The sequence below is a fragment of the Danaus plexippus genome, chromosome 7 (assembly GCF_018135715.1).
Source record: "Danaus plexippus chromosome 7, MEX_DaPlex, whole genome shotgun sequence".
Classification (NCBI taxonomy): Eukaryota; Metazoa; Arthropoda; class Insecta; order Lepidoptera; family Nymphalidae; genus Danaus; species Danaus plexippus.
This window is the reverse complement of record NC_083541.1, coordinates 1,008,303-1,032,002: the sequence shown is the minus strand read 5'-3', so window position 1 is coordinate 1,032,002 and position 23,700 is coordinate 1,008,303. Positions and strand designations below refer to the sequence as shown.

At 38.8% G+C, this 23,700-nt stretch overlaps 3 protein-coding genes across 3 annotated transcripts; 1 reads left to right on the top strand and 2 right to left on the bottom strand.

Moving 5' to 3' along the window:
• Window positions 1-506: 506 nt before the first annotated feature.
• LOC116770771 (large ribosomal subunit protein mL49) lies at window positions 507-1,498 on the bottom strand. The gene is made up of 2 exons (XM_032662377.2): window positions 1,336-1,498; window positions 507-1,016 (listed from the first exon to the last, which is right to left on the bottom strand). Exons 1-2 carry the CDS (start codon window positions 1,450-1,452, stop codon window positions 552-554), a joined length of 582 nt encoding a protein of 193 aa, XP_032518268.2. The 5' UTR covers window positions 1,453-1,498; the 3' UTR covers window positions 507-551.
• A 223-nt stretch (window positions 1,499-1,721) lies between these two features.
• On the top strand, window positions 1,722-13,657 carry LOC116770770 (uncharacterized). The gene is made up of 10 exons (XM_032662376.2): window positions 1,722-1,773; window positions 2,427-5,674; window positions 6,045-6,069; window positions 6,719-6,919; window positions 7,186-7,324; window positions 7,718-7,874; window positions 8,208-8,348; window positions 8,821-8,972; window positions 9,490-11,215; window positions 11,358-13,657. The coding sequence occupies exons 1-10, from the start codon at window positions 1,722-1,724 to the stop codon at window positions 11,991-11,993; spliced, it is 6,477 nt and encodes a 2,158-aa protein (XP_032518267.2). The 3' UTR covers window positions 11,994-13,657.
• A 150-nt stretch (window positions 13,658-13,807) lies between these two features.
• On the bottom strand, window positions 13,808-22,439 carry LOC116770739 (barH-like 1 homeobox protein). The gene is made up of 3 exons (XM_032662335.2): window positions 22,053-22,439; window positions 14,217-14,365; window positions 13,808-13,932 (listed from the first exon to the last, which is right to left on the bottom strand). The coding sequence occupies exons 1-3, from the start codon at window positions 22,321-22,323 to the stop codon at window positions 13,852-13,854; spliced, it is 501 nt and encodes a 166-aa protein (XP_032518226.2). The 5' UTR covers window positions 22,324-22,439; the 3' UTR covers window positions 13,808-13,851.
• Between the last annotated feature and the right edge of the window lie 1,261 nt (window positions 22,440-23,700).

Below are 23,700 nucleotides of genomic sequence, written 5' to 3'. Positions count from 1 at the left end.
AGCGTCACTGAAAAGTATGATAAAGCGTTCAATCGCATCGTTGAGGTACAGAAAAGTTGTTTTGAACAAAGAGAAGTATGGTCGAGTCGAAAATAATGTTGGTGAGGCCCAGAGAACTCAGAGCGGATGTTATATAGCTACGTAGATAAAACCTTCCGCCGTCGCGAGCGCCTCTGGTGGCGGCTGAGTGAAACACGCTTCATGTTCGTGTACACTGAGCGAAACAAGTTTACGCCACGTGCTTTATGAAATTTATTTATTTATATTGAATATTTTAATGGTGGTGATTTTATATTATATTAATTTAATTGGTAACATTACCAATTCGTAAATATGTTATATTCATAAATTAACTTATTAATGATGTCCATAACCTAATAATTATAATTTAGGATTTCCAAAAAGTTAACTTAATGAGGATATTTTTATTAATGAAGAATTTATGAATTATGAATTAAAAGGCAGTTTTTTCTTAGAATGTATGTGTTATCAAGTAAAACAACAGATATTCTAAATAATGTTTATTATTTGTTCTTTACAAAACATTTTCTCTAAAACCCTTGGGAATGGGCCCAATCTATTAAAATATTAACATAATCTCCTTTTACGTCTATAAATTTACCGATTTCGTGTACTCTCGTTTCTATGTAACGATTACATTTATTTTTAAGATAATCCTTAATGAGGTCGTTCATCAACCAGATGTCGCCTTCAATTTTTTTTATTTTAGTAATTTTTCTTTGGCCTCTGTATCCTATTTCAAGATATATGGGTATTTGATGATTTTTATTCCGGGCTATATAATATGGTAAATTTTTTGCTTCCTCCTTTGGTGCAATCCATCCTGAAGGATAAGACTCTTTGGGTTTTATCTGCGGAACCGTTTCTAAAGGCAGAAGTCGCTCCACGTACCCCCACTCGGGGGGGTTTTTTACTATTTCAAACTCATATTGCTCTTGGATTTTAGAAACAAACGGAGAGGACGCGTAGTTGGAATACTTTCTAGAGAACGGTATCTGCAAAAAATAAATATATATTATCAATATAAATATTATTAATAATTATTATCTTATTCCAAAACTTTAAATAAACTAACCTAAAAGTTATTTTCTAAGATCCAAACTACAATCGTTTATTTAAATTAAAATAAAAATAAATATTAAATTAATTAAAAATATTTAATAAATATTAAACATTTTCAAGTGAATCACTGAAAATTTAATAAATTGTTGGAAGTTGAAGCTGTTTGGGAGGGTGTACGGCCATAGTTCTGTCACATGTCGCGATCAAAGCGACATTATAACGTAAATCAAGTAAAAATAATTAAATAATTACCGATATTGACTCCGGTTTAAGTCGTGCACCCAAATCAGAGGCGTTGTTCAGGATCCGAACGGTTTTTCCAACAAAAAAACGTGCAAACGCATACTGTGAACGCCACACAGTCGCCATTTTGAATAGCGAATAGAGCGATTGCTTGCTACAAGAGCAATAAGAACTATATTATTCGTTTCGAAGGAAACATTATGGCGGACGCCTGCAGACATTTGGGCTTTTCAAAAATCGTTTTCTAAGATATTTGCGTGTTTTTATTGAACTTTTTCGCATATTATGGTGCGTTAAGTGTGGATTTGACATTTTATTGTGGTTTTTGGCAGTTCCGTGGAATAAATTGTGAGTATTTTGTGAGTACATAGCGGAGGTGCGCCACGGGTAGGGAAATGATTTGGTGCTTTCTGTATCTCGTCGACGACGCATACGCAGCGCCCAGCTGTAGGTGGCGTTGCGGTCAAGATATGTACCATCAAAACATGAGATTTTCATGACTTTTCCGGCTGGATTTTCTAAGCAACGGGCGGCTTAAACGTAAATATTATTACATATTATGAATCAGTGGATCTTAAGCTGTGTATTAAAAGTTCAAATCATTTATAAATTTCAAAATAATTATGTTAATATTATCTCGGAACTTGTTGAACGTCGTGGATCGCTTTTGTTTATTACGTGCTCTTAACTTAATTTGTGAACGAATTACGTGCAAATCATTTGGTTTTTGTGATTAAATGAAAGAATTAGTGCAAAATACTTAACAATTTTGACCGAGTGTTGACGAAATATATTATTTTTTAGAATCCTATATTTATAAAATTCATTTTTAAAATTAAACAATATTAAATTAATAACATTCAACGAATTTATTTTATTGTTATTGTATTTCAGGATCAGTTCGTGTATCGTTTGATATTTATTATAGCCAAAATCCTGTTACTCAAGCACAGACTAAGAGAGCTCTAACAGTAATAAGTTACTATAAGCTAATCAAGGACCCAGGAATATTATATTACAAGTAATAAACACACTGGGTGTTAACACTCAGCAATTCAAAACAGACATCTTTTAAAAGTTGTCCGATCAATTCTGATCAGCTCATACAAGCAAGGCTGACAAAGAAATACCTGATGTCGGAAAAACAGAAACACCCACCTCACATTCCATCATGAAAACTAAACATTCTAAAGAGGAGCCAGACAAGATAGATGAAGAAAGTGTAGTGGAGCCCAAGACCAGAGCCCGGAAGAAGGCCTCGGACCTCAACGAAGATGACAAAACAAAGTCTCCACAAGATGATCCTAAAACATCCAAAGACCTAAAGAAAACTGCACCTAAACCTAGAGCAGTTGTAAAGAAAAAGCCTTTAGGTATTCGGAAGACAAAAACTTTAAGGAATAAAAAAGTAGCCATTGCGAAGAAGAATGTTTTAAGAAAAACTGTTAAGAGGCCTAGGAAGGCTAAGACTGAATCTGATACATCACAGGACAAGGACAATATCCCATTGATCCCAGCTGCAGATATTAAGAAGGAACCCATCGAGGAGACCACATCTAATTCAAGGTCTTCAAGTCCCAAAACTGCTGGCAGAAGAGTGAGACTCAGTTCTGATATGGTAATGATGAAGTCAGTCCTAGGGGATAGTCCAAGCAGCTTAGTCCTTGGACCCCGTACCAGTCCATACTCAATGAGATCAGAGAGAAGTAATAGTCCATCATTATTCGAAGGCAAGAACTTGAGGAGCGGCAAACCAAGGAAAGTTAAAAGCAATCTTCTCAATGAAGTTATGATGAAGGAACAGAAGAAGAGAAGGAGGTTACTCTCAGACTCCAAAACAAGCGAACATACCGAGACAGATGAATGTAGGAAGTCAAAGAGAGGCCGCTCATGTTCAAGAGATGGCAGTGAAATCTCCAAATGCTCAGACATCACTGAGTCAGATATAAGCCTCAATGAACCAATCATTGACGGTGAGAGTAAAGAACTCAGTAAGAACTTAGATAAAACTAAGACTGACCTAGTTATAGATATTGAAAATAATGTACAGATCTCCCCTATTGGAAAAGTGCCTTCTCTTAGTGTTGACTCAAAACTGAAAAGCAAGCAGGATGCAGAAACTAGTATACTAAAAGAAAAAGATAAGAAAAAACTGAGCTTAAAAAGAAGTACTTCATTAGATTCAGACAACAATAACAGTAATAGAATTAGGTTAGAAAATGTAGATGTACCAGATTTAGAAGAGAAATATGTGTTGAAGACTGAAGAATCCCGTGAAACGCTTTTAGAACGTAGTAGTATATTGAGTAGTATGTCGATGACATTTAATTCGAAGGAAGTATCTAAAAATATAAGGAAAGCTAGAAGAGGAAAGAAAGCAGCGACCACATCTAGACCAATACCTAATCAAGCAAACAAGAATGGGATCACTAGTACTATAACTAACGATTTAGTTGAAGACAAACACGAAACTGTTGACACATTATCAAAAGAAATAAGTGATCTGATCAATGATCTAGACCAAAATATAGACCGAGATCAACAGTTGACCAACGAGTCTGATGTTAGTTCAGATCAGTTACAAACTAAACCGGTTAGGCAATTCTATGGACTTTCTAAGCCTCTAGGAGACAACAACAGCATTGTTGCACCCGAAACTCCAATAAAAGACAAGGACACAATATCTGCAATTTCAAATGAATGTACTCCATCAAAGAATGATGATAGTGAAAATATAAGACTTCATTATGAAGAAGATTCAGCTGAAAAATGCCCGGACAATAGACAGGAAATAGCATTCAAATGTACACCGGTGGCCAGTATAGATAAATTAATGGATAGACTAAAAGAATTTGAGGAATTGGATAAGAGAAGACAAAGGCAAGAATCTGACTCAAATCCCAAGACAAGTGAAGGGAAATCAGTTGTTATATTAAATGATGTGGTTCTGATACCTAAATCTGGAGACATCAAGCCATTGAAAGACTTACAACCTGTTAGATCACCTGAAAAACTAATTGAAAAGGAGAATGTTCTCAGCTGTTTTGAAAATAACTCCGCTATATCTATAGTTAAGAGGGATCAAGTGAGGCGTTCCATAGATGTGGACTTGCCCAACTCAGTTACATTAATTAAAAGGAATAGTGTTAGCGCCAGAAAGGAATCCACAAGCTCTAACCACTCGAAAGAGTCTGATGCTATCAGTATTTTCGAGAAGTCCCTGGGCAAGGATGTGACTTTGACCGAAATTAGGAAATCCGTCGAAAAATCAGCACCGCAACAAATAGACCTACATCAGTTCGCGACGTTGCACCCCAACAGCCCCAGTCAGGCCCTGGCGAACGCAATAGATTCAAACCAAATATCAATAACTCGTAACAGCGACACAAAGATGCACGGTTCAAACAATGAACTTCAAATAACCAAGAAATCATCCGTATCCTTGATCCGAAAACAATCTGAATCAGCCATTGATGGGGATGAAATAATGGCTACCATCGAGAAAATTAAATCACCACCCCACATCAAGTCGCCACCACCTCAGATCAAGTCACCACCGCATCAAAACAAATCGCCAGCAGTGTCTGTGACACCGACGCCTGTGTCTATTAAATCACCAGAGGCCTCACAGCCTAAAGAGCCAGAGGCTATTGCACCGCCTCTAGATAATGTTAAATCTATGCCTGAAGACATATCCTTGACCTCGGAAGTCCCAAAGCTGGATAGTGCCATCGCAGAGACGGCTAAAACGGAAACTGTTGGAGAGAAAGTTGAAAATTCTGTCAAAGAAAATATAAAAATAGAAAAGAACAGTCCTGACTTGGATATGGATGATGATAGTAGATCAATGTCGCCCGAGCCTCTACCAGATGATCCGAAGAAACCAGACCCAAGCGAAAGTAAACCTCAAGAAAAGTCCGGGCAGGTCAAGTTAAGTCCCAAAGTTAAATCAGCTCGCAACTCCACAGAGACGCTGCCAGGTCCAAGCAACGTGATATTAGAGACTCCCGAGAGTCAGAAGCGAAAAGAGAATGTACTGCGAACTCTCGGCTTATTGACTCATAAAGCTGCCAACGAGGCTAAGATAGAGAAATTAAAGGAAAAAGAACGTATCTATGGTCCTAATTACTACGCCATGGGCAAGGGTAAAGCCAGCAAGTCAGATTATACAGGCACCTTGAAGACAGTGATCAAACTCAGTCGCGGGGTCGAGAGAGATAAGAAGAAGTACAGAAGTTCGTTAAAGATGACCTTCCAAAAGAGTAAAAACAGATCTGGCAAACCAACCATGGAGGTGGGAGACACGGCCAACGAAGATGATTCCTTCTACACCATTGAAAGACGCGAGGTGAGCTGAGTTACTTGTACTTGCTTACTACAGTTACTACCTTGACCTTGTCTTTTACATACCATTAGTTATTTTAAATATTTCATCTTCATTATCCCCTAATAACTTCTCTTTATAGTGAAGATTTTGATAATATAAACTTGTTTGCAACCAAAGATATAGGAGTTGACAATTATTTTTTCTAAATACATTGAGACTAATACTATTGTTGATATTAACAAAAGTTATCATTGATCAACTGAACAGAAACGACAACTTTGTTGAAGGTTCCTCTAAGATATATGTTGCAATACATATTGTTATGAATTGCTTGTAAATATATATATATGAATTAATTTTATACAGTTTTAATGGAGTGTTTTGTTTTCAGGGTTGTCCTGGGACAGCGAGTGATGGTGGGCATAGAAAATCTCATTACAGTAATCGGCTTAACTATGGTGTGTGGAAAATGCACTAAATCCTGCTCCCATGGCTATAACCAGAAATATACACACAAAAAATTTATATTTTTCTCTCTAATTATGAAAACCGTACTGGAATTGAAGAGTAAATGTTTGGTCATAGCCATGTATATATTGATTGTCAGATGTAATATCACATATATTTGGTATAAATTATTATTTTGATATGATTATTATTTCTGACGGTCCGATATGCAACACTAATCCTGGCGTACCTGTGCTGAACACAACTCACAATGCAATCTCCATACAAATAACTGTTGTATCAACAGTCGCATGAGAAAATTATGTATGGATGCTTCATTCGTTGCTTATAACTTATATAAAATAAAAGCTTTATTTAAATTATTACAATAGGAAATATTTGTAAGGGAAATGTTTTTAATCATGACTATGTATATATTGCATATGTATATATAAGATTTCAACAATTGCCATTAAAGATCTTGTGTATACTACATTTATATTATAAATTATATTAATATTAATATATATATACATATACTTTGTATACTATAGAAAACAGTATTTTAATAAATTTGTTAGATCTTTAACAGTTTAACATCAGGCATGTGATTCTCAGACACAGACACAGTTCCTGAACCCGAGCCAAAGGAAACATTGAATCTGGTGATCCCGGAGAAGGCGTCTTCATTCAGCATCCATCCCGGGAGGCTGTGTATGGACCAGTGTTTCTATTGCGGAGGGAAGTTTGGCCTCTTCGATACACCATGTCATATAGCGCAGATGAAAAGCAGCGAGCGACAGAGGAAGGTTTTGGATAGTGAGTACTGAGTGTACAACCAACTTATATAACAGAACTTCTAATTACTTGGTTTTGACAAACACATATATGTCCATGTACTTGTAGAATTTTAATGATATTTAATTTTCAGCAAATCTATTGGACATTTACTTTTTAATGGAGACAGAAAACTCTCTCAATAGATTTTATTGTATAATTATATCCCATATAGAAATTTGTCTAAAATGTTGTAATTTTGGATTTTTTTTAACATATAATTAAAATTAAACTTTTATTATTATCAGATGAGGAGAAGCTGACTATAGACAGTTGTCTTTGCGATGCGTGTTATCGTCACGTTGACAGACGTGCAAACTGTCCGTCCTATCGTAAACGACCCGTCGCCAAGCCCCCTGATACTCGCGCCCCAACACCGCCCCCAGCGTAAGTAGACACACACAAGAAACATAAATAGACATATATTTTTTCATATATTCATATTTACTACGGCTTATAATCAGTCAGTTACTATTTTCAATAGATAGTTTTGTTTCTAACTATGATAACGGCTAGAAAGTATAGTGTCGCACATATCTATTGTCCTTACAATAATATACGTAACTCTTTCTCTTTCTAACTTATATCCCCCTCTCAACTTTCCTTCGCCTCGCCCGGTCATACTTCTTAACGTTTCGTTAAGCCTACAACAAGTTACTTCTCAAGTGAACCGTGCACAGTGGAATTCTACTTCAACAAGTACAAAACAGCACCCAGCCATTAGCTGTGGTATTTGTATTAATGTAACATAGATATTAATAGTGCCAAATTAAATTGCAGAAACATTGAAAAGCCTATAAGTCCTGTGGAAGAGGAGAGCGGGGAGGAAGTGTCAGGTCGGTTGGCTACCTGTCATACTACAGGCTGCCTGGCCCCGGCGGATCACTCCATACGAAGAAAATGGCTGATTAAGATGAGATCTAGCGTCAACAAAATTGTAAGCATTAAGAACTCAAACACGTATATATTTATCCAACCCTATAGTTATATATAAATGTCGGATAAAAAATAGATTAATGCCATTAGCATACTTTCCACATATTTACACAACAATTTACTGCTTGATAATAGTCAGTAACATTGTATATTAAGGTTACACTGAATGATTTACTCAGATGTAATCTATACACAGTTCACGAAGACCCCTTCAAAATTGTTTGCTTCAATCGCGCTTGCTAAATCCATAGATCTACATGTTAGATTATTTGTGGTTATATATAATGAAAATTGTAGTCAGATATTTAAGTAACTAATAATATTTATATCTCAGTTGCAGTTGGAGGTGGATTATCCCGGGCTGCATACAATCCCCTTGTGTTCTGAACACCACCGAGCCCTGGCACCGCTTATGGCCTGCGCGCTTTGTACCAGGAGATTAACAAAACACCATGCTCTACACTTCATACACCATGTGAGTATGGCTTAAAAGTCTTTGGACTTGTTACTGTGATAAAAAAGGCGTAGTAAGTAGAGTCAAGAATATGTGAGCACAACCTCACTGATTGCCTGGACCTGAACATTGAAAATCTCTTAAATGATAATCAAACTAATCTATAGTCGTGACTTAGTCCGCATGGACTTCGGAATCGGGTACGGAGAGGTAAATAATGTATACTATGATGAAATAGACATGATAAGCCTGTTGCTAACTGGCAGCGCCATCTGCAGTCACGGGACTATAGAATACAACTTTCATGCCGTGCCTCAACGAACATTGATATATAATAATGTATTTGTTGCACTGGGTCTGAGCTACATGAAGGGAAAGTTTCATCAAAATCCGTTCAGTAGTTTAAGCTTTAAAGGAACAAACGTCCATAATCCTCATTAACTTCCGCATTTATAATGTAAGTAGTAATTCAACTCAATATGAATGTACTCAGGGCTTCACGGATTTGAACCCGCTCCTATCAGCACTGAACATACCGGTCCAGTTCACCGAGCGGCCCGTGCTGTGCCAAGTGTGTCGCTACTATTGCACGCTACTCACGCGGCCAGGACACAACGACAAACACCGCACCGCGTACACCAGGAAGTTAGTATACACACGATACTCTCACTTATTGAGCCTGGACTTGAATAGAATTACTATACATGGACATGGTAGCGTTGACTTCATGGTTCGATGTAAAAGGTCAAATTATTTCATAAATGTAATAAAAGTTTACATCGAAAAAATGTGCTAAGTAGTTATTGAGAACTAAGCACAGGAGTGATATGAAAAATAATGACTTTATTTATTAAATGCATACTTTTCGTAGAATTGATTCATTCGGTTTTTTTTTTGTTGAATGTCTGTAAGAAGGTAGGATATAGTTTTGATACCTAAAGATCAGTTGAAATAAAGTCGAAGGTTAAATATGTTTTATGGATAGCTTGAAGAGTTGTAGTCTTTGTTCCAATCACAATTCAATTAAACTAATATGCTGCAAGTAACCCGTTATTATTTTGTTAATGGTTTTGTTAGACTCTAACTATTTATATGTGGCATTTATTTTCATTCTTGGAACTCGCTATACTTTTATAATATGATTTATTTCTCAACGTTCCAGACTTCTCCAAATTTACAATATTGAAATACCACCGGAGCTGTCACAGGACTCGGACGACACTAAGGTTCTAGAAGACTGCAACAACAGCGCAAACAAGCAAAAGAAGAAAGCGCGCACCAAATCCAAACAAAGAAAGTCCACGGAACCCGAAAAGACAGAAGTAAGAGAAAGTGAATCCTCAGAGAGAACCACAGAGAGTTCCCCGGAGAAGGAAAAAGTTAAAGATGACAATACAAATATGACCCCCGAAGAAGTTAAACAGAATCCAATAGAGACCAAAACACAAAGCACAACACAAGCTCAACCGATAGAGGAAGACATAGAGAGTCTGATATCATCGAATAAAATACCAGTCCCCGGAGCCAAACCGACGGAGAGCAGTCCTCAAAGCGACGCGTCGGAGTCTGACATGGTCTCCGACCAAGAAACACTCACATTACCCCTGGACAAACAAACAGAATTGCGGTATCTGTTGCAGAAACAGAACAACCCAGCACAATTCCAGCAGAAGATGAATCTGACACAGAAGCAGAAAAATATTCTGAGGATTCACAACATGGGCATACAGAAACCTGGCCTCCAACACAGGATCAACGATAAGAACACTAAGAGAGTCCAAAAGATAGGACAAATAGTGGCCCACAAAGAAAAAGTTGGCAGGAAGGATACCGACAGTGAAACGACAGAACAAGACAAAAATAAAGAAATGTTCCTCCTTAAAAACATATCTTTGAACGACGAGTGTACCATAGAGACGATATCGAACAAGAAAGCGGCCGACATCACAACGCTTAAAAACAAATGGCAGCTATCTGAAAGCTTCTCACAGGTTAAAAAGAATTTAAGTGAACTGTCCAAAAAAGTACCGGTTGATAAAGAGAAGAAACCGGATTCCAAATACTCGAACCCGGTCAAGAGACTGGAAACAAATCCGTCGATATCAGTCCGGGAACTGTTCCCCGGAGAGGAGGAGATGAATCTTCAGTGCAACATCGAGTTTAATAACGTTAAAGGGGTCACACCCGAAGGATGGGAGAAATGCAACACGCTCATACAGTACGACCTAGAGACCAAGAAGCTGTGGAGCGAACTCCAAAGGCCGTACGGCAACCAATCTAGTTTCCTGCGGCATTTAATACTGTTGGAGAAATACTTTAGAAGCGGCGATCTCGTTTTATCTCATAACGCTTCTCCACACGCCGCTAACTATAGTTCGTCGGTACAAAGCCGACTTCGTGCTTATGACAACACGCCTCCAGAAACTACCAGAAAGGAATCCGTTAGTTTACTGGAGTACCGCAAAAAGCCATCCATGAATGGGAAGAGTCTGCTCAAGTCCAATCAGAATTCAGAGGAAAATCCCAAAAAGTTTATGCCCCCTCCAGGGAACCTGCCCAAATCTAAGAACAAGAGCGAGAAAAAGGCTAAAGCTTTGCCGCCAGAACTGATAGCTATCAATACTCCCAACGCTCAGGGAAGAAAGTCCATACAGAACGTTCTACATAACATTCAACAGTTAGTTAAGGGTGTTTCCGCTTCCGATCCCACGGAGGTCGCAGCCTCTCCGCTCCCACCGAAAGAGAAAAAAGAAATGCCTGGACTTAAATTCGATCCTCCGAAAGAAAAGAAAGATAAACCCGAAGTTAAAGAAAAAAAAGAAGCCACTCCCAAAAAACAGAAGACCAATAGTAAAGCTTGGCGGCCAACACTCATGCCTATAACTCCAGTAAGACCAACCATTTGTACATAAATGATTTTAACCTTATTATATTTTTACGCTAAATTATAGATATGCTATGGTTTCCGTACCATCAGAGAATTAAACGCAAATATAATGCCTTTATTAATATTTACGACATATTTTCCAGGATGACCTAACTCGTATAGCGAGTGAGCCTCGGCGTACTGCGATAGACGGGCACAGTCTGCCTAGTCTGGTCCAAGTGATCTCCGCCGGGCAAAGATATCACATAACCTTCGAAGATTACAACAAAATGTGCAAAATAAGACGCGACAGACAACAGAGGTTGCAGGAGAAGGAGGCTAAGGCGAGGAAATCACCGGAGGACAAAACCGTTATAACGGAAATACAAACCAGCGCCTTGCTGGGCAACGGCGGCACCGTGCTGCAGAACATAGCCGCCGACAAGGACAAGAAGGACCCGCCGGAGCTGCAAGTGGCCAACGCCGCGACCATACTCAAGAGCGTCGGCCTCAGGAACATCACAATAGCGCCCATCACGCCCAAAACGGCCACGGTGACGTCACACACGCCCTCCGCCTCGCTGACGTCACCGATACTAGTGACCACGCCGATCAAACTGCCGCAGCTCGGCCCAGCCGTGTCTATAACCAGCGAGCTGGCGACACCCATCATGCCGAAGATACCGAAGTCTTTGACCGTCATCCCGCAGACGGTGGTGACCCAGGCCCTGGCACCGCCGGCCCAAGCGGCCCAACCGGCCCAGCTGGCCGCCTTACACGACGGCGAGCTGAGACCATAGCGAAACGTTATACTGGTGGTGTTGAAACCGCAGTGAACCGAATGGACTAAGAGACATATCCGTACACGGGGACTAGTAAATTAATAAATCCTATTTTCATATTTAGTGATAGTGCGTCGAGCGCAGCAATATATAAGTGAGACGAATTGATAGCCTTATGTACATAGTAGACTAAGACTGCCGCAGGAAAATGTACTGTGACCGGTAGCGGACGTGTTCGTGCAAATGATGTGGAAACTCATACATATTTACATATTTATTGTTTACACACACACACATCAAAGGAATCACACGAATTCGAGAAATGAAGAATCATCAAAATTGTCTAGTCTATTAGATGATGCATTTATAAGTTATTCATTGTTAAAAGTTCCTATCATTTGCATGGATTGTTGTTAGTGAAATGTTAAGCGCTCCATGATAGCTGTTGTAAATAACGTTTGTCTGAACCAAAATTCCTGTTAGTTACGATCTGGAGACAACGTTTAATGCTAAGTGTATAGATAGTTATACTTTGGATATTGTTGAAACATATTTTTCCATGTAATATTATATATAGCTACTATGACAGGACCGTGCACACCTACACCTACCAAATATACGACGCAGAGACAATATACATCAAAATTGTGATAGAAAGTGAACAATGACGTGTCCGAGCTCGTCATATATTTTATTTATCAGAACAAAATGTATTATAATGTATAAGCGTGTTCCAAATCACAGTAAAGTGGACATTGTCACAGTTGTACATAGACCCGCCGCGCGGAGAGCGGAGAGCGGGGAGCGGGGGGCGGGCGGGAGGCGCCGGTGATATAGCGATTATTATTATTTGGTTAGATTACTCTACGACACGTTACTGTTAGCTGCGTGTTAAGGCGACGCTTCACGAACCCTTCGCAACGACCGAGTCGGTTAGCACGTTGTGATTCGAATAGCGAGCATTTCATATTTAAGCAATGACGAGGCCTTCCTAAACAATGATAATAATACAGATTATAATAAATAAAAAAAATGGTAATAAAAAGTTGTACTAAACGGAAATCTTGTTCGGGACGGGATGTGATGTAAATAAAACGATAGTGTGTATGCTATGATCTATTTTTGTATGAAACTTGTATATAAGAACCGAAGCTCCGGCTCGGAGGGATTTTAAATCGCACTTGTATATAGATGTAAAGAGAAATGTATAAAACTCGCTCCATGTTGATTCAGTTTGGTTTCGTTCCGCGTCTGTGTTGTAACTGATTGTGAGTGATAGCGGACGCGCGCGCCGTGGCGTTACTTGAAGCCGGGGCATGTCTCGTTGGGTGTTATAGGGTACCTTTGTCTGGTTTTGTTGACTGACGATATGTCCGTGAGTCCGCGAGTCCGCGTGTCCGCGTGTCGACTGACACTCGTCGGAAGCTCTCGCCTTAATATGCGATAATTTGTTATAATACTACTGTAATGTTCGGCAGCCCGCCAGCGCGGCGCCGTGCGTGCGGACGCTCACGTTATGAACAAATTCCGTTATATTCTGGATGTTTTGTTTCTTCCAAAGATAGTGTGTTAGTTTTTACATTATTATTATATTATTTTTTTTTAGTTCATACGTCCGGCGACAGATAGCGCCGCTTGTCAGATATCAATTTGTCTAATAAACATATCCTTATGTCCTGAAATGTGTTTGATTTTAAATACCATCTATACTTTATATATTTATTTATTATACAGCGTGTGTCTGTGGGGTGTTAAATAACAGCTTAAATTAATACACACAGTAATATAACGTATTTTAAAGTTACAAAAACTAATATAAATGTGAAGGAAACGCTCGCGATTGAAAACATCTGTATAGTTATTATCGTCTTATGATCTAGGCGAGTCTCCCGGTGCTCTTCGCGACGCCTTTGGTTCGCTTCCATTTCATTCTTCTGTTCTGAAACCACACCTTCACCTGTAAATAGTGATATTTACATATGTATATACTGACGAGAGAGAGAGACACAACATAGTCACTATAGAATAAAATCATTATTATGGTAAAGTTTTGTATGAGATGTCACCAAATAAATAGTTTTTCTACAAAATTAACATTCAAAAATGTATACACATATATTTTTCTATAAAATCATGACATTCTTGTTTGATTCTAAAATGTATGAGCTACTTTTAAAGACTTATAATAGCCATTGGCTTATTACACACGACCAACTATGTATGTCTATCTTTTCAGACAACCTGTCTCTCTGTGAGATGTAAGGCGACCGCAATCTCGTATCTTCTAAGTCGTGTGAGATAGTTGGCTCGCTCGAACTCAGCCTCCAGGCTCTTGATCTGTGTCTTTGTGAACGCTGTCCTCTCTTTACGAGCCGCAGGCAACCTCAGTTCTAGAAGAGTACATAAGAATTGAATTTTTAAAATTAATATTGACGTATCTGCTAAGTTAATGTAAATTTAAAACTGTTATTTCAGTTGGTCCTGCGAATGCTTTATTTATGTTATAATTAAACTATACAGGAAATCCGGCTCACAGTGAAAACCTACTTTTAATTGTAAAGTTATTAAATTACATAACATTAATGTGTGCGAATGTGCAAGTTGATTCAATTTTAAGAGTGAAGTTTAGATTCTATAATCTTATTTTGTCAATTTCTGTTAACCCTGATTGTCTTTGACAGCGTCACCTGGAGGGGTTACACGGGCCCCGGGGGATGTCTCTAACTTGTAAGAGACAGGATCTCAGAGTTGTATGACGGGGGAACACATCTTCGACAGCAAAGAGTATGTTTTTGTAGTTAAGGTGTGTTGCGGGGTCGTTTGTATCTGTATGGCCTGTGTCAGGGTCTACAGGCAGTTCTTTGCGACGTTTCTTGTCGAGCGGCAATAGCCTTGTAAAGACCGAAAGAGCACTCCACGCTGTCACTTTTGGACTATGCAGCGGTGTTTGATGTTTTGACTAACAACTGACCAAAAGCGACAATTTTTAATTTAAATGAAAATGTGGTTTATCACTCCAAAACACAGTATTCAAAATGCGAAATCTCTCAATTATTATTTGGCAAAAACTTTTAAGTAAATTTAATATAATTATCTGTACCTACCTAATTGTAATGTAATGTAAATTTTCATTTATTCCTTGCACTATCTGTATTTTATAGGGATGGAATTTCAAATCATGTTTTAAATAAATACGGTTTTTTTTTTGGTGACTTTTAAAGTCACCGAACTTTTGCGTATTGACAAGTATTGTCATTCGATGTGGATTGCTAGCAGCTTCAAAGCTAGCAGCCACTTCGTTTATTGTTTCTTCTTTCCTTAAAATTCTTCTTGGACTCCGACGCGGTTGGTTTATAGCGGTCCCGGTAGCCCGAAACTTGATAATCCATTAGCGAATCAAAATTTCTCTTGGTCCAACGCGAAAACCTCTGATATTGTAGTGAGAACAAAACTATCTCTCAGCAGCAACGGACGTTTTTCCACCTTTCAAAAACGATTCGAGCGAAAGACCTATCTACTGCGCTCCTCCGCCCGCCCTTACTTATTGATTTTTAAAATATTCAAATTTACTATCCTAACTCTGTCGTGAGACATTCTGTATAATAATTGGGATATAATCTCAGGAAATTGAAAACAAATCTGAATATGTAGGAAAATAAAGTGATTTTTGTATTTTATTTAATATGTTCCATAATTAGTACTCCGTACTTCTCATGCTCATTCCGTCTAGTTGACTTCTGTGAGGTCTAATTATTTCTATCAAATAGCAGTAAAAGGTCGGTCAAACCTAATTCTGGCCTATAGCTACCAAACAAATGTCTGCGACGCCACATTTCCTATCTGGGAAAACCTATTAAAAAAATTATTCTGCCTGTGTCTCTATAACCCATTATTCATTTGAATATTCCATTTTATATTATACTTAGTGTAGAAGGAAGAGTTCCATAGGCCTTCTGTACTATTTAGAATCTACAGAACCATGGACAATCTCTGCCATGTATTAACCAGAGCTATAACAGTAGGTACTATTCATGAAGGGCCTCATGCTTTGCAAGTAAAAGCAAGTGTCTCGTCCAGAGGTGTAACTTGTTTCTCATGGGCTCCATAACAAATTTGATTGTAGGTCTTGTATTAAAAATGTATGACTTTTAAAAGAGTATAAAATTATATTGTTGTATTAAGTTCAATAAAGCGAATGTTCCTTGACTGTCAATTAGATAAACTGGCAATTCAAATGTTTTTTTTTAATGTGTCAATTTTTTTTCGGGAAATTTAACATACAACTTTGAAGTTAGGTTGAGATTTTGGACTTTCACGAATCCGGGCTTACACATTCAGGGATGCCTTTATTATTAATGAGGTCGACATGATCGTAGCTACCAGTCTGGTCATAACAACCTTGCTAATTCCTATCTAATGGAGAACAAAGTTCTTCAAATAGGTACATATTATGATATAATCCCGTCTTTTCTTTCAAATAAAGAAAGTTTAGTACTTGTACTTTAATAACAAAATAGTGTAGTACTTGTATTGTCACGAGTTGAGTATTCATTTAAATGAAATCAATAGTTCTGATTACTACACGTTATTTGATTATTTTAAAACTATACACTCCCGATGTTTCGGTTAAGTACTTTGCAGCATCTGCGATTACGAACAGACGAGATGTCCGCGTATTACGTTTATTCCTCTTCTACTGGTGCCCGAGTTCTATTTGTCAAATTTGTATGTGTGTTCAAAGTAACAAGTATTTTATTTAGGTTATAAAAAAATATTAAATAATTATTTTACAGTTAGTGCTATATAAACGGTAGAACGCTTAACAAAATAAATTTATTCTATTTAAATACTTTTTATTGCTACATATTTAGTGATCTATAACATTTCATCTATCTGTTTCAGAGGGTGTCCTACGAAGTATTTTTCCGATATTTAGCCTTGGGCATACGGGTACGCGACCCCGGATCCTCGAGCCACCACTTTCATACCTCTATCCTCAGTCCATGAAGGTGGTGTCCCGTACCTCCCCTCATTCCCCTTCCTAACCTCTTTCCCCCCTTCTCTATCTTTTCCTTTCCTGGTTTTACCCGGAAAACGGGGTTTTGGAGGTCAGACGGCAGTCGCTCCGTTAAAACCACTCCCGCCACTCTTATGGTTGCAAAAGTTTATGGACTGGGTACGGCTAGGGCGTCGCCGATAAACGACGCGCAGGCACATCGCCCTACACCTGCGATAAGTGGGCAAGGGCTACCGTGTCAAGTACGGGCACGGCTAAAGACGTTAGTACCCCAAAGGAAACTCCGCTTTGCAACGTGGAATATTGGCTCTCTAACCGGACGATGCAGAGAACTCGCAGATGTACTCATGAGACGTCGGGTCCAGTGTGCGTTCCTCCAGGAAACTCGCTGGAAGGGCAATAAGTCTCGGAACATCGGACAGGGTTACCGGCTGATATACACTGGGTCGCCTTCAGGTAAAGCTGGTGTAGCGGTAGTGCTATCTGAAGAGCTTCGGAATGGTCTTCTTGAAGTCGATCGTCGCTGCGACCGCCTGATGCGGGTGCGGGTACTGATCGAGGGAGTGATTACTAACTTGATCAGTGCTTATACTCCTCAGGCTGGATGTAGCGGGTCCGAAAAAGAGTCATTCTGGGAGCAATTTGAAGAGGTTCTACGTGCTATACCAGCTGCTGAAGTAATCATAGTTGGGGGGGACTTAAATGGCCACGTAGGTAGGGCTGCGGAAACGTTTGATCGTGTACACGGTGGTTTTGGTTATGGTCGCCGCAATGCAGAGGGAGAAAATATTCTCAGAACCTGTATTGCGTCTGACTTAGCCGTCGTGAACACGTTCTTCCAAAAGACTCCACAGCACCTTATCACGTATAAGAGCGGGTCCCACTCAACCCAAATAGATTATCTGCTGACCAGACGGCGTCATATCGGCAAGGTAACTAACTAACTGTAAAGTCATTCCTGGTGAAAGCCTGACGGCCCAACATCGACTTCTTGTCATGGACTATGTCGTTATCCCGAAAAAGAAAGTGGCCGAGAAACGTAAGCCTCGCATCAGGTGGTGGTTGCTGAATGGAACGATGCAGACCAGCTTTCGGGCAGAGGTTGAGAGTCAAAATCTGTCGACTAATACCGAAACTGCTCAGGAAGTTTGGGATCGAGCCCAGTCAGCAATTATCACAGCAGGTAAACGAGTTCTAGGCCTTTCTAAGGGAGGACGGGTCATTGACAAGGAGATATGGTGGTGGAATGACGAAGTGCAGGAGGTGATTCGTGAAAAGAAGACTGCCTTTAAGAAGTGGCAGCAATCAAACTCTCCTGAAGACAGACTAGAGTACATAGCAGCGAAACGTGCCAGTAAAAGGGCTGTTGCCAGAGCCCGCAGTGATAGGTTATCACCATTATATGATACACTTGAAACTGCGGAGGGGCAGAAGCTCATTTACAAATTGGCACGAGCTCGGGATAAGGCGACGCAAGATATCGCAAAATGTCTTAGCGTGAAAGATTCCCAAGGCACGTTGCTGTGTAATCATGCCTCTGTGAAGGAGAGATGGAGATGCTACTTCAAGGAGTTGCTAAACACTCAGCACCCGTGCAGTCTTCCAACCGAAATACCTCCTAATCTTGGACTTATTGCCCCGATAACACCTGACGAAACTCGGAATTGTCTTCGACGCATGAAGAATCGGAAAGCGGTGGGACCTGACGATATTCCGATCGAAGCGTGGAAATCATTGGGCTCTCTTGGTGTGCTCATACTGACGGACCTTTTTAACCGCGTCTTGAACACTGGGACTATGCCACATCAGTGGCGTTATAGTTACATTACCCCTATATACAAAGGCAGGGGCAGTGTTCAAGATTGTGGTAGCTATAGGGGCGTTAAGATCATGAGTCACACCATGAAGCTCTTTGAGCGTATGATCGACCTCAGGCTCCGCCGAGAGTGTACTGTCTCGGAATGTCAATATGGATTTCAGCCAGGATCGGGCACCTTGGACGCCATCTTTGCCATCAGAACTCTGATGGAGGCATACAGGGAAAAAAGGAGAGCTCTGCATGTCGCATTCCTAGATCTGCAGAAGGCCTTTGACTGCGTGCCTCGTCAATGTATCTGGTGGGCATTGCGATTCAAAGGGATCCCTGAGGCCTATATTGACATCATCAGAGACATGTACCGCGATTCCGTTTCAATGGTTAGGACTGCTGTTGGCGATACAAAACCCTTTCTGATCTCAGTAGGGGTTCACCAAGGCTCGGCTCTTAGCCCCTTCTTGTTCAATGTAGTGCTGGACACTGTCTCGGCTAACATCCAGGACCAGCCTCCATGGCTGATGATGTATGCCGATGACATAGCGCTCATTGATGAGAGCAGGTTGACGCTAGAGCGAAGAGGGAACCTCTGGAAGGGTACGCTTGAGAACGGTGGTCTTAAACTAAATGTGACGAAGACCGAGTACATGGCTTGCGGAAGCCCGGACTCTTGCACTATCCATATAGGTCCTGAACCAGCCGTTAAGTCGGAAAAGTTCAGGTACCTTGGATCTATTCTGCATGAGTCCGGAGGCATCGATCACGATGTCCAAGCCCGGATCAGCGCTGCTTGGGCGAAATGGCGTGAGGTCACAGGTGTGGTCTGCGATCGCAGAATACCTACCAAGCTCAAGGGAATAATATACAAGAGCATAATCCGACCGGTTCTCTTATATGGAAGCGAATGTTGGCCAACACTGTCCAGGCACACTCAGGAGCTTCACGTCACGGAGATGAAGATGCTGAGGTGGATGTGTGGCGTAACGCGGGCTGACCGTATACGTAACACATTAATCCGAGGTAGTCTTGGAGTCCGTGACGTAGCGGATAAGCTTCAAGAGAGTCGCCTGAGATGGTATGGCCACGTTGCACGCCGGCCTGAGAATTACGTCGGAAAAATTTGCCTTGACATGTCGGTCCCTGGAGCAAGACCCCCAGGACGCCCAAGAAAGCGATGGCTGGACACCGTGAAGCAGGATATGAGAGCCAATGGACTTACCACCGCGGATGCTAAAGACCGTGCAAAGTGGAGGAGTTTGAGCAGGAAGGCAGACCCTGGCTAATGCTGGGATAATTGCCAGGAAGAAGAAGAACATTTCATCTATCTATGTAAGTTTTAAAGTAAAAGATCAGACAAAAGGATAACAGATATCTAAAGACAAAAACCTTTCAACGAAATCTAATCTTCAGAATACGACACGGATCTCAAGCACATCAAAACGAATAAGGCAACCGAGTACTGAAAAGCACGACCCTTGTATATACTAAGTTTATGAGGTCATCTGTTTAAAGTACTGTAGTGAAAAGTCAATCGTAAAAGCTGTCGGGAAAGATGTCAGGACTGACGGTTACGGCCACAGTTTTCGTGAAATAAACCCCATTTACTTCAATCACTCTAAGTTCATTTATATGACACGAAACCTCTCAGCATTCCATGGATTCACCGTGCGGGAGCCGGGTCTATCGAGATTATACGATGTTAACCGGAACATATGTATGTAAACATGCTTCATAAATGTAAAAATGATTGTGACTTTTACGGCAAACGAAAATAAATACTGACTGTTTCAATCAAACAGTAGGTACACATAATTTGGCAAATAAGGTAAAACACCTTGTCCTTATTTGTTTAAAGCAACGTAAATTCGGGACAAACACATTCAATGAACAGGTTGATGAAAGAAAACCAATTTTTTCGTCTCTAGTCCTCATATATCCCCTGCAAGAAATGAAGAGGAATGTGTGGAAGTGCCTTCTTTCAAACCCAATCTTAGTTTTAGAAAGAAGGTCTTAATGAGCGATAAAACGTTCTTGTTGGACTGTTTATAGATAAAAAAATGCCATTTGCAGCTTTTCATCCCAAGTAAGTTTGACCACAACGAGGCTATAACACATACGGTGAAGTCTAAAACAAATACAGGCTAAATATTGTTTTAGTCACATTCTATTAAATAAAGTAATTTTCTTTGAGCTTTTTACGTCTAATGGAATTCCGCATTCACATTATATAATAGAGTGATAGAAACCTTTTTTAAATTTCAAAACCTTCTTCTATATTATATATAGTATATTTCTATATTTAATTGAAGGAATTCGCATTGTAGGTTCCTAAACGTCCTCTCAGCTCCTCCGGTTTGTCCATCCTTACATTCCATTAAAAACTTTAAAACCTGTGGCTGATAATTTTCCATTTGTGTACTATAAAAGTCGTATTACATCCACGTGTGCTGGCGCCGGCGCCAACTTATTTACGAGATAGCTCCACAGGTGTGTTTTATAGCTTGCTTACTTGCAATATACATACTATGACAATAGTCAGTTGAACCACTGACGAAACCATGTGTGTCACTTCTTTATTTATAAAGCTAGGTACACATAATTTGGATAACTTTAATATGGCCTGCACTAACATCAGTAAGAACTTCAACGAGTTCTGATCAAAATACTCTACTTATTCAGTCATAAGGACGGGTTTTTATAAGAAAATTAGGGAGTTGTATTCTATAAGAAAATGATTTGTAGGAATGTAACGAAACAGGAAGGGTTTTTGTCGTCCTGCAAAAACAAGTATTTAGCGCTAAGGCTAAATGATCGTACTGAATCGAATAAAAAAGTTACAATATTAAATAAGCAGCGTTTGATCATTAAAGGTGTATATTCGGAGATAAAGACACGGTAAACTTGCTTACCATTAAGAATATTAATGTATATTTTATAAAAAATATTTTAAAATCATTTTTTTTTTCACTTAATTCCTATTTCAATTTTAAACTTTTTATTACAATACTCAATATTTACGATTTAAAAATATATTTTAAGAAAGTTTTTTTTTATTAAGAGCATAATAAAGAATAAAGAGAATTGGCACGGTTACAAGAAATTTACTATGTTACTTTTTATACTGAATTTCAACTTAATATATCAAAAAGAAGTTAAAGTTAAGTAAATTAAAGGAATATTCACTATAGAGAATTGAAATCAGCGGATAGACATGTATTAATTATTGAAACATAATATACTCGGTTACCTCCTCCCTGAAGACTAGTCGTAGCACCCGGATCCTCGTCCTCTTCTTTGACAACCTGTTCGCTCCACCAGTTCTGAAAATCAAACTCCTGAACTCCAGAATGTTGAGATCCTTGCATCTGCTCGATCATCTCGCCGCCGTACTCATACAGCATATGGAAATAATTCGGAAACTCTGTATTTTGAGGTATTTCTTGGCGGACCGTTTCGAAATTATGTATTTCTTTAAAATCATTTTGTATTAAGAAATTCGTGTTTATATACTCCATCATTGTTCTAATGAGCTCTTTTATGAGAATACACTGTCTTGAACAAACTTCTATGGATCTTTAAAGACACTAGACTTCGCCACTATTATATTATAAGAAGCAACAACTGGGCACGTCTTCCTTCCATGAATTTCATGACTCGTTTCATCAGCGCGCGCGCCTGAAGGCGGGTCCTGGGCGGGGTTTGGTTCGATCATTATATCATAATGTTCATGGTGTTTGTATGTCACTTACACGCCATTATTGATGACGTAGGACTGTTTTGTTTATTCTCAATAAAGTAAATGGTCCTCACTTTTTTTTTGTGAACCTAACCAGGCACCTGCCTATACAGTACATTCTACATATTACTAATAACATATTCAGCGTAGAGCGTAGGAATATTTAATTCCGAAAGTTTTAAATCGATTTAGCATTAAATTATATTTTAATAAAGTTTATATCCTTCTCTTAACATTAATTATTTTATTTAAAAAACAACATTACGACGGAAACCAAGTGTAAATCGCTGTGTTTTTAAATCATAGAAAGTATTTTTTTATTTAGTTTCATTTGAAAAAGTTTGCAACACTCATTTCAGATTCGAAGAGTTTTTTTTTTCAAGCGGCAAAGAAGTAAGGTTTAAGATATTTTCAAAATTTATATTCGTTAACTTTTTGTTTTTTCTCAAAAAATTTATGGAAAAAAATATAATATCATATTTATAAATTACGCCTTAAACCATTGTACGGGTTTAAAGTTATAGCATTTTTCTATTATTTTCTTCATAATAACAGCAAGCAAAAAATACCTTATACTGTGAGACCGTTTTTATTTTTAAGGGAATGGCAAGAAAAAAAAAATTATTATTAAAAAGTTTAATATTAAAAATGCATTTTTCATATACTTACGTTGTTTTTACTATATCTTAGTTCACAGACATTATCGATAGCTCATCATTCGTTGGCAGTGTTAAATATAAATCGAAAATGTAATTTGAGGAAACTTTAATTGTCTGACGAGCAACTAATTAAAACAATATAACGATTCGGATTTATGTGAGGTAAGGACATATGTTTATTGAGTGAGGGAAAGTGTTAGCGAATCCCATGAGACACCACAACCCCTCGATTCACACGCCATGACCACTAACACGACATGAATCACTAATATATTGACATTTATACGATTTCAAGACAAAATACCATTTGTAAAATAAGAACGAATTACTTTTAAAACTGTATCATTTGAGATCTTAACCTTTATGTTAAAGTAATCTTAAAAGTAAATGCTTTTACTTAAAATCGACGAGAGTAATTTTTGTAGCGTTGACAATTATTCATCTTAGTACATATATATTATGTAAGTATTTTATTTGAGGTCAAACAACATATTCCTAAT